General features: G+C 43.9%; 2 protein-coding genes across 6 annotated transcripts in view; one reads left to right on the forward strand and one right to left on the reverse strand.

The window, feature by feature from the left end:
- Znf774 (zinc finger protein 774) overlaps positions 1-13,541 on the forward strand; it is a 596,184-nt gene that overhangs the window by 48,870 nt on the left and 533,773 nt on the right.
- Pde8a (phosphodiesterase 8A) overlaps positions 1-13,541 on the reverse strand; it is a 166,301-nt gene that overhangs the window by 25,924 nt on the left and 126,836 nt on the right. For all 5 annotated transcript variants that reach the window (XR_011706711.1, XM_071608578.1, XM_027955601.3 and 2 more), the window contains 3 exons: positions 7,310-7,398; positions 5,427-5,478; positions 5,069-5,111 (listed from right to left, as the gene is read on the reverse strand). Coding sequence is in view for 4 of the 5 variants with exons in the window: in XM_071608578.1 (XP_071464679.1) it covers positions 5,069-5,111; positions 5,427-5,478; positions 7,310-7,398 (184 nt within the window). In the remaining variant the exon portion in view is untranslated. The remainder of the gene's footprint in view (positions 1-5,068; positions 5,112-5,426; positions 5,479-7,309; positions 7,399-13,541) is intronic.

Here is a 13,541-nt window from a genome sequence, read left to right on the forward strand (position 1 = left end):
GGAAGTGTGACCTTCAATTCCTACAGACTGTGGCTCCTGAAGGGCCACATACTTAGTGAATGCTCAACAAATGCAGACCCGCCTCAAGTACCAGGCCTGTCAGTGGAGAGAACACAGAAGAGGACTCTGTAGCTGTAGTCTGGGCCCAGCACCACCTGCCACTTCACCTTCCTGCTTTTGTTTTCCTGTTCTGTAAAACGAGATCCTTAACCAGCTAAGTCCCATCATCCCAGGTGTGGGACATGTATAAAAACTCAAACTGAGCAAAAAATATATACAACTCAGTAACTTTTGAAATAGATTTTTTTTTAAAAGTTCTGTTCTTTTGAGAAAAGAACGATTAGGTGAATGATTAGAGCACTCATATATATGAAAAATATATAAAGGAAATATGAGCTGTAGATTATGATTTCCAACCCATTTTAATGTACCTCTGCCAATTTCATTGAAATATTTGCAGAATTGAAAATTTGGGACTTAATGGGTTAAATTCTGCCCTTTTTTTTTTTTTTTTTTAGTACAGAAACATCAGCAGCATGTTTTTGGCCCCCTGGGTAAATCCAGGAAATGCTGGAGAAGCAGTGGGGGAAGGGAGAGATGGTAGCCAGCCACCACCCCTCACCTGCAGCAACTTCCTCCCAACTGCATTAACCCTGCAGCTTGGCAGTAGGAGTTTCAGTATGGAAATGGGAAGAGCTCAAGTCCCCAAGTCACTGTGCCAAGACCTCAGCCGACTGCTTGAGCCCTTGCATGGGCACTCTCTATAGTGCAGGCACATGTGGAATGCTGCTCTGCATCAGCACCACCTGTGGACAGCCAGTTACACAGCTGTCTGCCACCTGTGCTCTCTGGCCTCTCTACTGGATGGTGAACACTGACTATCCACTCTTCTGGAGCAGGCTTACTTCCCCAGGTACAGGATGAGGTTCCAAGTCTCCAGTGATCTGTGGGGCTTACAGCAATGGTCCCAACCCTGGCAACAATTGACAAGACCACAGCATGAAAAGCATGCTGCGGCCTGGGCCACACTCCATGCCAACAGAGCCATAGGTTGCCTTGTTACTAGCATTCCTTGCCCACCTCCCATGTGCTGCTTCATTTTTCTGCACAGAACTTAGTACCACCTGATATGCCATTTGTTTACTGTGGATCTCACCCCTCAGCTGCAATGCAGGTTCTTCCCAAGCACAGACAGTGCTGGCTGAGTGAATGAATTCTACATCTTGCTCCCTGCCCATCTCTTAAATGTCTGTTGTTGCCAGGTGCCATTCCTAGGACTTTCTTCCTGCCTCACTTCCTCTCTTTAGGAGAGCTGGCCCAGGGCCCAGAGTTTTGCCTATCACTGAATGCCACCAAACAGCTACACTAGAATGTTACAGGACTTCATTTGTAATAAATTCAAACCTAAACCTTCTATTTTCTCCTGTACAAATCTGCTATTTCTCATGACCATCTTATTTTCACTTATTATTTTTAATCAGTGTTATCCACAGGTCAAGCTGGAAGTGTTGGTGTCATCTGCAAATCTTTTCTCTCTCCTGCACAGTATGCCAGTTCCCTGACTACTCTAAGGAGCTCTTCAACACTGTCACTCCACTGTCTCTTTGCCTTTGGTCTCTATACCATCACACTTTTTAAGATCTGACCCCTTCAACTCACCCATTTATGAAGACATGGCCTCCCCCGCAGCTTCCCCAAACTGGCTCACCCGCTTACCTGACTCCATGCCTTTATGCATGTGGCTCCTTCCATTCTGTCCTGTGGCTGACCCCCACTTCTCTTCCAAACACCTGCTCAACCATCATCATCACTGGAAGTGTCCCCATTTCCCCCCAGTGTGGTATTACAAGGTAAAGTGTGCTCAGAATATTTCCATCTTCCATCAGGCAGTGATTCTGTGTTCAGCCAAGGTGGGGGCCTGACCCAGAACAAATCCAGGTTTAGAGAATGGACCACTGTCACTAGACCATCAGTGAGACACAGTGTCATGTGCAAGCAAGACACAGACCAGGGAAAGGGGGTGTGCTGGGGCTTTATTACTTCTCTAGACACCTGGAATCAGCCTTCTTTCTCAGTTTGGGGGTTCCAAGGCTCCCACCACAGAAAGGAAGAGCTGGAGGTTCCCTTGCTCCACACCAAGGAAGTTATGAAGAAGCAGGTGGCCCACGCCAGCCAAATGAGTGCTTTCTCCCTAGTCTGCACTGGAGTGAGGTGAGCAAGGGAGTGAGGAAGCCATTTTGCCCATGATGGTGGCAGCAACACCTCTCCCACACCCCACCAGAGCCAGTGGTGTGCAACCATGCTGCTTCTATGGCATGCCTAGGACAGTGGGGACATTTGCCCAGTTTCTCTTTTTCCCACCCCCTTTCCAAAACTAACTAAGCTTTCCTGTCCAATCTGAAAGCTACTCTATCTCCTTCCAAATGAATTCCATTTCTATTTAAGAATTAATTTTTGTTGTGTCTTACTGAGGAGTTGAGATAGTCCATAAGAGCTTCACCTGCTCTGGCAAGGCCAGCCAGCTAGGCCCTTCAAACATAAAGCTGGTTATGCTGCCACGGGGGACTCAGATCGGGCAGGAGGGTGGCTCAACTGGGTGATGGGTAAGATTCCTAAGTGAGTGCTGTTCAGATGAAATGACTAAATGACTCTGCAGAGCAGCGCTGTTTGAGGGGTTCTTCCCTGGCCTAACATTTCTTACAACAGTCTCACTAACTCTCCTTTCTAGTGCCAGCTGTCACTTCCTGACTGTTCAAGTCAGGCTGTCACTGAATTTTTCTGAGCCTCAGTTTCTTCTGTAATAAAGTGTTAATGACAGCCATGCCTACTTCACAGGGCTATTCCGAAGAATTTAAATAAAACAAACAAACAACAACAAAAAATCAAACAGGAGAAATGCCCTGTAAGCTTGCAGTGTAGGACTGTTGCATATAGGACCACATTGGTCATGTTTATTCTGATTATTCTGTCTCCTGCAATTTGGCTTCTGCACTTACTCTTCTCCTGAAACCACACTTATACTGGTCACGTGAGCTCCTGAACATGAAAGTCCGCATTGCTGGCTCTGCTCCATGCTATCCAGCCCTCACCACTCCTCCCTTCTCCCTGTTCTGGGCAGCAGTGACACCCTACACACTCCCTCCTCCACACCCCTAGGCATGGCTTCCTCGTTCTCTGAGGCAGGTGGTCTCCAGGATGCTGCCTCACCCCTCTGCTCCTTTTCCTGTCATTCTCTTCCACAGTAACCTCAAAGTTTCCACTCCCCTTTACCATTCCTGGACTCCACCTCATCTGTTCCGTGGCTGTTGCTTGCTAATGCTTTTGCTGGTCTGAAACATCTGCACCTCTAACCCTTATCTCTCTGCAAAGCACAGGAACCAGTGGCCAGCAGGTAGGTGCTCAAAGAAATGTGTACCGTGAGTAAACAGTGGAGTGAATAAACACAGCCGCCTAGCTGCCCACTCACACGGAAAGCATTCTGCATTGACCTCCCCAGCCCTGTCACCACACTCTAAGTCTCCAGACTGAGCCAGGTCTTCTCAATTGCTCCCTGGTTCCACACCGGCCTCACATGTGGTCATTCCTCTCTTCCTACCCCCATCACATCATTATTCCTTGCCAATGCTTTCTCTCCTCTCAGCCACAGTACTTCTGTCCCTCCTTCCATGTGAACTGCGTTACAGGCACAATCTAAGGACTTCTAGAGCTCAAGTGTTTTCTCACACCCCTGCTTGAACATCCTCTGTCTCCTGATGCCTATAAATGAAAAGCTAACTTCCTGCCTACCATTTAAGGATCATATTGATCCAAACTCCTTTCCCCCCATTACCCCTTTATACTGGTCTACATTTAGTACTTGGTTTTTCTAGAACACACCTTGTACTTTCCCTCTTCTGTGCCTGTTTTTATTGCTTTTCCCTTCCCCACCCCTATTCTTATTCAAATCTGCCTCTCTCAATCTGGAACATCCTCTCTTCTGTGAGCCATCATGGCTCCACTGGCCCCTCCCCATCCGTGCTGACCACTTCCCATCACTTGCCTGGTGTCTCTTCTTGTCAGATGAAAGCTCTGGTTGCTCTTGGGGCACCTATAAGAACTGTTTCTGCATGTGCTTCAGAAATTTGGAGCCAGCATTTCGAGATTCAAGATCAACCCCTGCCACCTCCTACGTGAACATCCTTGGGCAAATTATTTAGCCTGTCTATTTTCTTACCTGTGAAAAGGGAACTTCATCTATCAATTACTACACTTCCTTGGGCTACTCCAGGACCTCAGTTAAATAAACCACACATAAAGCACTTAGCACAGTGTCATGGAACAGTGAGCGCTCAGAAAAACATAGTAAACACTCCTAGAATCCATGAATAAACTCTTGTGGTGCTGTAGAAAGCATGACACTAACAGCACAAAGGTATGGAAGGTGGTCTTCTCCCTGGAGGCCCTTATAGATTAGTTGCAACCAAAGCACAGTGCCTGGGCATGGCGGGGTGGTACAGTGTCCACACAAGCACCTGATGGAATGCCACTCACCACCCCCATCTGTGAGGATAGAGCAGGAAGGGGTTTGCTGACTCCATGAAATATCTGAAGGAAGGAAACAGGTGACTCCAGGCCAGGGAGAAGCATTTGTAGTAACACAGATTGGGGATGAACACGTGGTATCCCAGGAATGGGTGGGAGACAGGAGATGAGGCAAGTCTGAAGGGCCCAGTGACCATCCTATGGGCTGGTGGGGACTGTGTCAGGGCAGGTGAAGATGTCCCCAAAGTTCTGGGTGTGACAACAATACTGTCTGCTTCTTACAGCACAGATTGGGTTTAAAACATACATTCAATACATCTTAACATAAGTCCCGTGTTTGAGTTGACCGGTCAGCAGGCTGAGACTACCCTCAGCATCTATCTGTCAGAATGCACACTAGTGCTTGGGTCCTTGAACTCCTAACCCACCATGGGGATGCTATGGTGCTAGAAAAATAGGGTCCCACCACGATATCCACAGACTTGTCAAAGGAAGGTTCTGTTTTTATTTTTTCTCCTAAAGCTCAACAGAATATAAGATACCATACCTGTATGAGTGTCAGACTGAACACCTTCTGGTATTTTCTCAGCCTAAAAAGAAATTTTAAAAGCCATTAATTCTGGCCAGGCATGGTGGCACATGCCTGTAATCCCAGTGGCTCAGGAGGCCGAGACAGGAGGATTGAGAGTTCAAAGCCAGCCTCAGCAAAAGCAAGGTGCTAAGCAGCTCAGTGAGACCCTGTCTCTAAATAAAATACAAAATAGGGCTGGGGATGTGGCTCAGTGGTTAAATGCCCCTGAGTTCAATCCCCAGTAGCCCCCCCACCAAAAAAAAAAGCCATTAGTTCTGAATGCCTGGAAATCTTGCTGCGGTGAGCTTGGGGTCCTAGGGCTCTTCTCACATACCTTATTGTTGCCACTGCATACTCTGATAATGGACACATAGTGTCTAATTTTTCTGCAAATACAAAACAATGCATTATTTCTCTCCTGACATGAATTTGATGGACATGTAGTTAATTTTTCATTATGAAAAGAGCTCCTCCTTTTCACAACACAAAATGCTTTAAGAGCATTTCTATTTTTTGGTGGCCAAGGTCAACAATAAATGAACAAACGTTTACAAACATCCTATGGTGTCTCTGGAGAAAAGAAGTGACTTCAGTAAAAACAAAATTTGTCCCCAGTCATGACAACAAACAGTAAAAAATAAATATTTTAAAAATGTATTGCATGTTGACCAACCAAGAGCCTTCAGTTTCCCAACATGCTATGGATCTCACTACCCTTTATATTGACGCCCTTTTTTGACTTCTGACAAACCATCTGTTCATAGTCACTCATGGAAACAGCCAGAGGCCAACACTGGGGCCAAGGTTCCCCCTGACCTTGGTTAACCAGACTCTAAAACAAAGCATTGAGAACTGAGCTCAGAAGCTGCTGACTCTTTCCCCCATTTATTTATTGTTCCTTCAGTTTTTTCACTTTTCCCCCCTTGATAATCAAATCCCTATGCACTTATCATTAAAAAAAAAATTGGAAAGGACATAAAAGGGCATAGAATCAGAACAGAGAACCCACACAGATCCAGTTCCCTGAGGCGATCGCCAACTGGCAGCACAGCCTGGTGACATAGAGCATGTGAGCTGTGCAGTCAGTGCTGAGGGCTGCGACTGGCACCAGCACACGCGGAAGTCCACACTAGGTTTAGAAACTGAATCTCTCTAAGCCTCAGTTTCTTCATGTGTAAAATGAAAACAATCATGGTGGCAGCCTCACAGGGCTGCAGTTAGGATGAAGTGGCCCGTCTGGCAAACATGGGGCGCCGAGGATGGTGGGAGACCTGCAATTGCCAGAGCCAAGCTTCTCCTATTTGCCTCCTTTCTTATCTATGACTGACCACACACTAGGTCTGACTTCACATTTTGCTTTTTGCATTTAACATGATATCATACACTTTCCCTGTATAATTAGTGTTTTATGATCATCATTTTTAGTGGTTACATGTCTTCTATTGGGTGTTCCACAGTTCATATGCATAATTTTTCACTTTCCAAATTATTTCAATTAGGTTCTAAGATGAACCATCTGATTTTTTGTTTTGGTTCCTGATACATAATGATTTCCCATCTGTAGTCATATCTGTTTTACATAAGAATTTCCATAACTGATAGCATTTAAAATATTTTTAACAAATTTGATAGGCCTTTGCAGAAATGGTATATAGGTTATAATCAAATTAGATACAAATCTTTTAAATATTAGGGAGCATTCTTATCACACAGCTTTGAAAACTGACATTCTAGATGGATGTGGTGCTGCATGCCTATAATTTCAGCTACCCAGGAGCCTGCAGTAAGTTCCAGGTCAGCCCTGGTAACTTAGTAAGACCCTGTCTTGAAATAAAAAAGATTGGGGATTAGCTCAGTGGTAGAGCGCCCCTAGGTTTAGTACCCACACTGAGAAAAAAAAAAGCCAAAACCAACCAACCAAACAACAACAAAACAAAAAACCAACCACACAAAAATAAAACACCTGACATGCTGATTTAAATACTTCGGACTGTCCCAAATCTGGTGTCTCTGGGCTGCAGGTGGAGGGTCAGCCTGCAGCTGTGAGAAAGTCATAAAGGAAACACTACCCTGGGAGATCATTCTGGTTGATACCTGGCCTTATTACAAGGCTTTTAAGTTCTGCAAGCAGTTCTGAACTTAAGTATTGAAAGCAAATTTTGCAATAACCCAAAACATTCTGGAATGCTAACTGAAGGACATTTTCCCCCCACTTACCCTCCCTGTCCAATGACAGGTATTATCTTCACATTTTGCTGTATACTATCTCCATTTTTCTTTTTGGTATAGTGAGTTCCTTGCCACTCCTATAAGTGGAATATAAGCATCATTACTCTTTGTGTTCAAAACATAAGCCCAAGAACATTTTCCACTTTAGTTCTGATTCATTTACCATTGCTAAAGCAATTAGGATAAAGAATTAGGTTCCAAATCCCAAACCTAATTTCAGGTAATCCAACAATTCTTCCTTAAACATCCAAAAATAACCTCCTGTCACACTGCTGATGAAAGTCAGTCACCTCAATCTAAGATGTCCTATGTTTTCAATGGTCATCTGCTGGCAAGAGGGGTCCTGGGCTCCAAATAAAGAGCACTCCCTGCTCCTCAGAACTCCTACCACTATAGTAGAGGAGGGAGCTTGGCCCAGCCCTTGATTTTGGAGAAGAAAAGTCTCAGGATGGGGCATGGAAGGAGCCATTCTGTGGCTACTTTCATCATGAACTGCTTCCAGCTTCTTTCTCTGAATGACTCAAGGCCTCCATGGGATGTGGGAGGGTTTCAGTCCCTCTTGCAGACAGGGTGGGAAGAATGAAGGCAGCCAGGACTGAACTTGGGTACCAAACTTGGGTAGAACAAACAGGTAAAACCTCAAAACGCAGGGGTGCAACTGTGTCTGTCATGCCCTCAAGGTCAGACAGGCCTGGTGATTCCCTCAGTAGGGAAGGGCAGTGCAGAAGCAGGGACATGATAAGGGCTGTGCTGTGGTGCTTCCACTTCTTTTGAGGTTTTAAGGAAGGCAGGAAGGGAGCTGGGTCTTATCACCATCCCAAAAGATTTTGAATTCAATCAAGCAGTCAGCACTTTAAAAATATACATTCAGCTTGAATCCATCCCATTTACTGATTCTTGGTTTTAATTCTTGCGCTATAGGAGTCTTATTAAGGAAGTTGGGGCCTTCTTCTCAGCAAAAGAAACAATCTGTGAGGTGAATAGAGACCCTACATTTTGGGAGCAAATCTTTATCCCTCACACTTCAGATAGAGCCCTAATATCCAGAATATACAAAGAACTCAAAAAATTAAACAATAAGATAACAAATAATCCAATCAACAAATGGGCCAAGGACCTGAACAGACACTTCACAGAGAAGGACATACAATCAATCAACAAGTACATGAGCATTTTTTCTCTAGCAGTCAGAGAAATGCAAATCAAAACCACCCTAAGATACCATCTCACTCCAGTAAGATTGGCAGCCATTATGAAGTCAAACAACAATAAGTGTTGGTGAGGATGTGGGGAAAAGGGTACACTTGTACACTGCTGGTGGGACTGCAAATTGGTGAGGTCAATTTGGAAAGCAGTATGGAGATTCCTGGGAAAGCTGGGAATGGATCCACCATTTGACCAGCTATCGCCCTTCTCGGACTATTCCCTGAGGATCTTAAAAGAGCTTACTATAGGGATACTGCCACATCAATGATCATAGCGGCACAATTCACAATAGCTAGACTGTGGAACCAACCTAGATGCCCTTCAATAGATGAATGGATAAAAAAAATGTGGCATCTATACACAATGGAGTATTACGCAGCACTAAAAAATGACAAAATCATAGAATTTGCAGGGAAATGGATGGCATTAGAACAGATTATGCTAAGCGAAGCTAGCCAATCCTTAAAAAACAAATGTCTTCTTTGATATAAAGAGAGCAACTAAGAACAGAACAGGGAGGAAGAGCATGAGGAAAAGATTAACACTAAACAGAGACGAGTGGGGGGAGAGAAAGGGAGAGAGAAGGGAAAGCATATGGAAATGGTAGGAGACCCTCAATGTTACACAAAATTACATATAAGAGGTTGTGAGGGGAAAGGGGGGGGGGAAACAAGGGAGAGAATTGAACAACAGCAGATGAGGTAGAGAGGGAAGATGGGAGGGGAGGGGAGGGGGGATAGTAGGGGATAGGAAAGGTAGCAGAATACAACAGTCACTAATATGCCATTATGTAAAAACGTGAGCGTGTAACTGATGTGATTCTGCAATTTGTATTTGGGGTAAAAATGGGAGTTCATAACCCAATTGAGTCAAATGTGTGAAAGATGATATATCATGAGCTTTGTAATGTTTTGAACAACCAATTAAAAACAAAAAAAAAGAACTCAAAAAGCTAAACATCAAAAAAAAAAAAAAAAAAAAAAAAAACCCAAAACAAATAACCCAATCAATAAATGGGCCAAAGACCTGAATAGACACTTCTCAGAAGAGGATATACAATTAACCAACAAATATATGAAAAAATGTTCATCATCTCTAGCAATTAGAGAAATTCAAATCAAAACTACTCTAAGATTTTTCATCTCACTCCAGTCAGAATGGCAGCTATTATGAAGACAAACAACAATAAGTGTTGATGAGGATGTGGGGAAAAAGGCACACTCATACATTGCTGGTAGGACTGCAAATTGGTACAGCCAATATGGAAAGCAGTATGGAGATTCCTTGGAAAACTGGAAATGGAACCACCATTTGACCCAGCTATCCCTCTCCCCAGTCTATACTCAAAGGACTTAAAAACAGCATACTACAGGGACACAGCCACATCAATGTTTATAGCAGCACAATTCACAATAGCTAAACTGTGGAACCAACCTAGATGCCTTTCAGTAGATGAATGGATAAAAAAATGTGGCTTATATCCACAATGAAATATTACTCAGCAATAAAAGAGAATAAAATCATGGCATTTGCAGGTAAATGGATGGCATTGGAGAAGATAATGCTAAGTGAAGTTAGCCAGTCCCAAAAAAACAAATGCTGAAATGTTTTCTCTGATATAAAGAGGCTGATTCATAGTGGGGTAGGGAGGGGGAGCATGGAGGAATAGACGAACTCTAGATTGGAAGAGGGATGGGAGGGGAAGGGAGGGGGCAGGGGATTAGCAAGGATAGTGGAATGTGATAGACATCGTTATTCAAAGTACATGTATGAAGACATGAATTTATGTGAGCATACTTTATATAGAAACAGAGATGTGAAAAATTGTGCTGTATATGTGTAATAAGAATTGTAATGCATTCTGCTGTAATTTTTTTAAAAAATCAATTAAAAATTTTATATATATATTTTATTCAGGATCTTCTTCTCTAGTCCTTTCTGAATAATCATGCAGCTGACAGACCCCAAGCCAAGGTATAACAGGCTGTACCAGCCAAAACTCCATGGTCCCCAAAGGAGCAGGATGAATAGCCAATAATGTGGGTTAGGTGACAGAGTTCTTTCTAAGTTTTCTGGTTGCCAATGGAAACAAAAAATTTCCTTAGCATAAACCATATTTACTTATAAACATATAAAAATACTTTTTATGGATATCATGAAAGCTTTAATTCCTACAAACAACAGTACTACCTTAGAATGCTGTCAAAAAGATTTAGTTGAATAATGCACACAGGCTCTTAGCCATGTCTTCTCGCACCAGAAGCTTTCAGTAAGTAGCCTGCTGCAGATGCATGTGGTTCTGCACAGGCATCTGTCTCCAGGAGAACCCTCTGCAGCACAGCAGTAAAGGCCCATACCTCCCTTTTTTCCAGTACAAGCTAGTAACCAAGCTGGGCTTCTCTGGCTACTGATGCAGCCCTTCTTGGCACCCAGTGCCTTGAGAATTAAATCATCGTCACCCAGCTGTCCTACCACGGAGCCAGCACAGTGCTTGCACATGGTAAACAATCAAGGAACACTTGGGGCTTTATTTACTGAGAGGCTGAGGTCAACAACAGAATCCTGGCCACCAGGCTAAGGAATCTGAGCACTACATTGAGGGAGTGATGTGATGATTTAATAAGACTATTCATATGACAATAAAAGGTGGACTGAGTGGAGGTACAGAGTAGGAAAGGGGGAACTGCAAGAGAGAAAAGAGGAAGCATCACAGAAGTTAAGGAAGGTCAAAGTTTAAAACAGCCAAATGGCCCTGAATCTGCACACATTATTAGATAAAGGTAAATAAGCAGTCATTTATCCTGCATCTAGTATATACTAGAGGAAGAACAACAAAAGGGAAAAAATTAAGGATTTCTAGAAGAGAAGAAGGCCGAGGTGTCTGAGAGGAGAGGAGACTATGGGTCCTAGAACCCTGACAGAGCAGTCTTGGGGAAAAGTAAAAATGAGAAAAATCTATCAAGGATATAAATGGAGGATGCAAGGAAGCATGTGTGGGGGATAAAATCAAGGTGCCTTCTACTCCTTCCCCAGAGAGAGGCAGCTGGGAAAAATGGGCAGAGGGCTATGAGAAGAGTGGCTAGTGTCTACAAAGTTCTCTGCTTGAGCAGCTCCAGAATCTTCCCTCTGCCCGCAACAGTATCCAACTTAGAAAACCAACACCTAGAATCTGAAATTCCAGGGTCCACAGCCATGGCCATCTGACTACTTGCTGAAAGTCTCCATTCTGCCATGCTAGTTAATCCTCAGCGGACATCTCTGGAGGGATCACAGCACTGTGGCTCCCTGAGGTTGCTGCCCTCCAAATGAGCCCTTCTCCTGGAGAGACTGAATTAGAAAACTGTCTATTCTTTTGCCTTTCACCTCAGGAACCTAAGAGGCCTGACCTGCTAGTGCTGCCAGAAAACCAGCAGGTCACTGACAAAGGATAAAGAAAGGGATGCCTTTTCACTCTCCCCAAGAACTCTGAAATATACAATGCAAATGGAAGACTCCTTTTAGAACAAAGCAGTACAGGGGCAGTAATACGATAATCTTTCCTAGTCTTTGTTCACAATAAATTCAGAGGTTAGAAAACAGGTCTCCTGCTAGTCAAGTCTGAGGCCATCTATACCTGGTACCCAACAGTATGCATCCAGCAGACACCAGGTGCATCCTAGGGCTTACAGCCAATCCCCCAACATCCCTCCCTATCTCCACCTGCCCTCCTCAGTGAAAGGGACACAGGTGCATGTGGTCATCCTGGTCTTATCTGTGAAAAAACCACTGGTCGACCCAAAATTCCAGAATTGGGACAGCCACTGTAGAGCCCCTTTCACAGCTACTGTGGTCTGGGAGGACTGGTGCTCTGTGGCTTCTTTCTGAAGACATCTTTCTCAGTCACAGTAGGAACCACTCTATCTGACCTGTGCAGTGCACCTTAGTATCTCATCATACATTTCAACCTTTGTTTCTCTCTTCCCAGAAGACCCTCCACTCCTTCTAGTAAGAAAACTAACCTAGACAGAAAAGTTGAAGGCAAACAGGACTCACACAGCATCTGCTTTTGACACTATCCTGACAGTGCCCCATTGGCCCTTCCTTGTTCTCAGGTCAAGGCAACCTTGTGGGCTCAGCCACAAGGGAAAGCCAAAGGAAAGAGGCCCAGGCCAAGGGCGGTAAGTTTGGCATGACACCTGCCATACTAGGCTACAAGGTTGTGCTGTGGAGCATGTACTGGCTAATGGCAACGGGGAGAGGGCATCACTTCTCCTGGCACCTCCACAGGTCACTCATTTTGCAAATGTTTCAAATAATCAGATTAATAGTCCCTACCCAACATTTAAAAGTGAAGAAAAGTCCAGCAGAAAGACTGAAAGCGACTGTGAGCAGCAGCAAACTCTTCTTCTCATTTCACCTTAAAGCCTCATGACAGTGAGGCACATCAGAGAAAGAAACATCTTTCAGATAGACTCTGCCCTTCTTCTGTCTATTATGTGACCACTCACAGTATTATGTAATGATTCCTTCTATTTCCAACTCTGGAAAATGAGCCCTCTAAAGAAAGAATTCTCGTTGTGTTATTCTTTTTACACTAGGATCTAACATAATACCTGACATACAGCAGGCATTTAAAAAATTCTGAATGAGTGACTGAGGCTGGAGAACTGCTGGGCTCAGATATGCTCTGAGAAAGTGCTGTTTTCACTGGCACCTCTAACCCAGAACAATGTGACAACATCTACCATTAGAAAACCAATTATCAGGGGCTGGGGTTGTGGCTCTGCAGTAGACTGCTTGCCTAGCACATGTGAGGCCCTGGGTTCAATCCTCAGCACCACATAAAAATAAATAAATAAAGGTATTGTGTCCAACTACAATTAAAATAAATATTTTTTAAAAATAAAACCAATTATTAGAAAGATCAATTATTCACCTATCACAAAGGTGAGAACAATGATTTTAAGGGTTAATTCAAGTTATTCTGCTTATAGTCCAATCATAACAAATACTTTCTTGACCTTGGATCCTCAGC

This window comes from Marmota flaviventris, chromosome 2 (assembly GCF_047511675.1).
Source record: "Marmota flaviventris isolate mMarFla1 chromosome 2, mMarFla1.hap1, whole genome shotgun sequence".
Classification (NCBI taxonomy): Eukaryota; Metazoa; Chordata; class Mammalia; order Rodentia; family Sciuridae; genus Marmota; species Marmota flaviventris.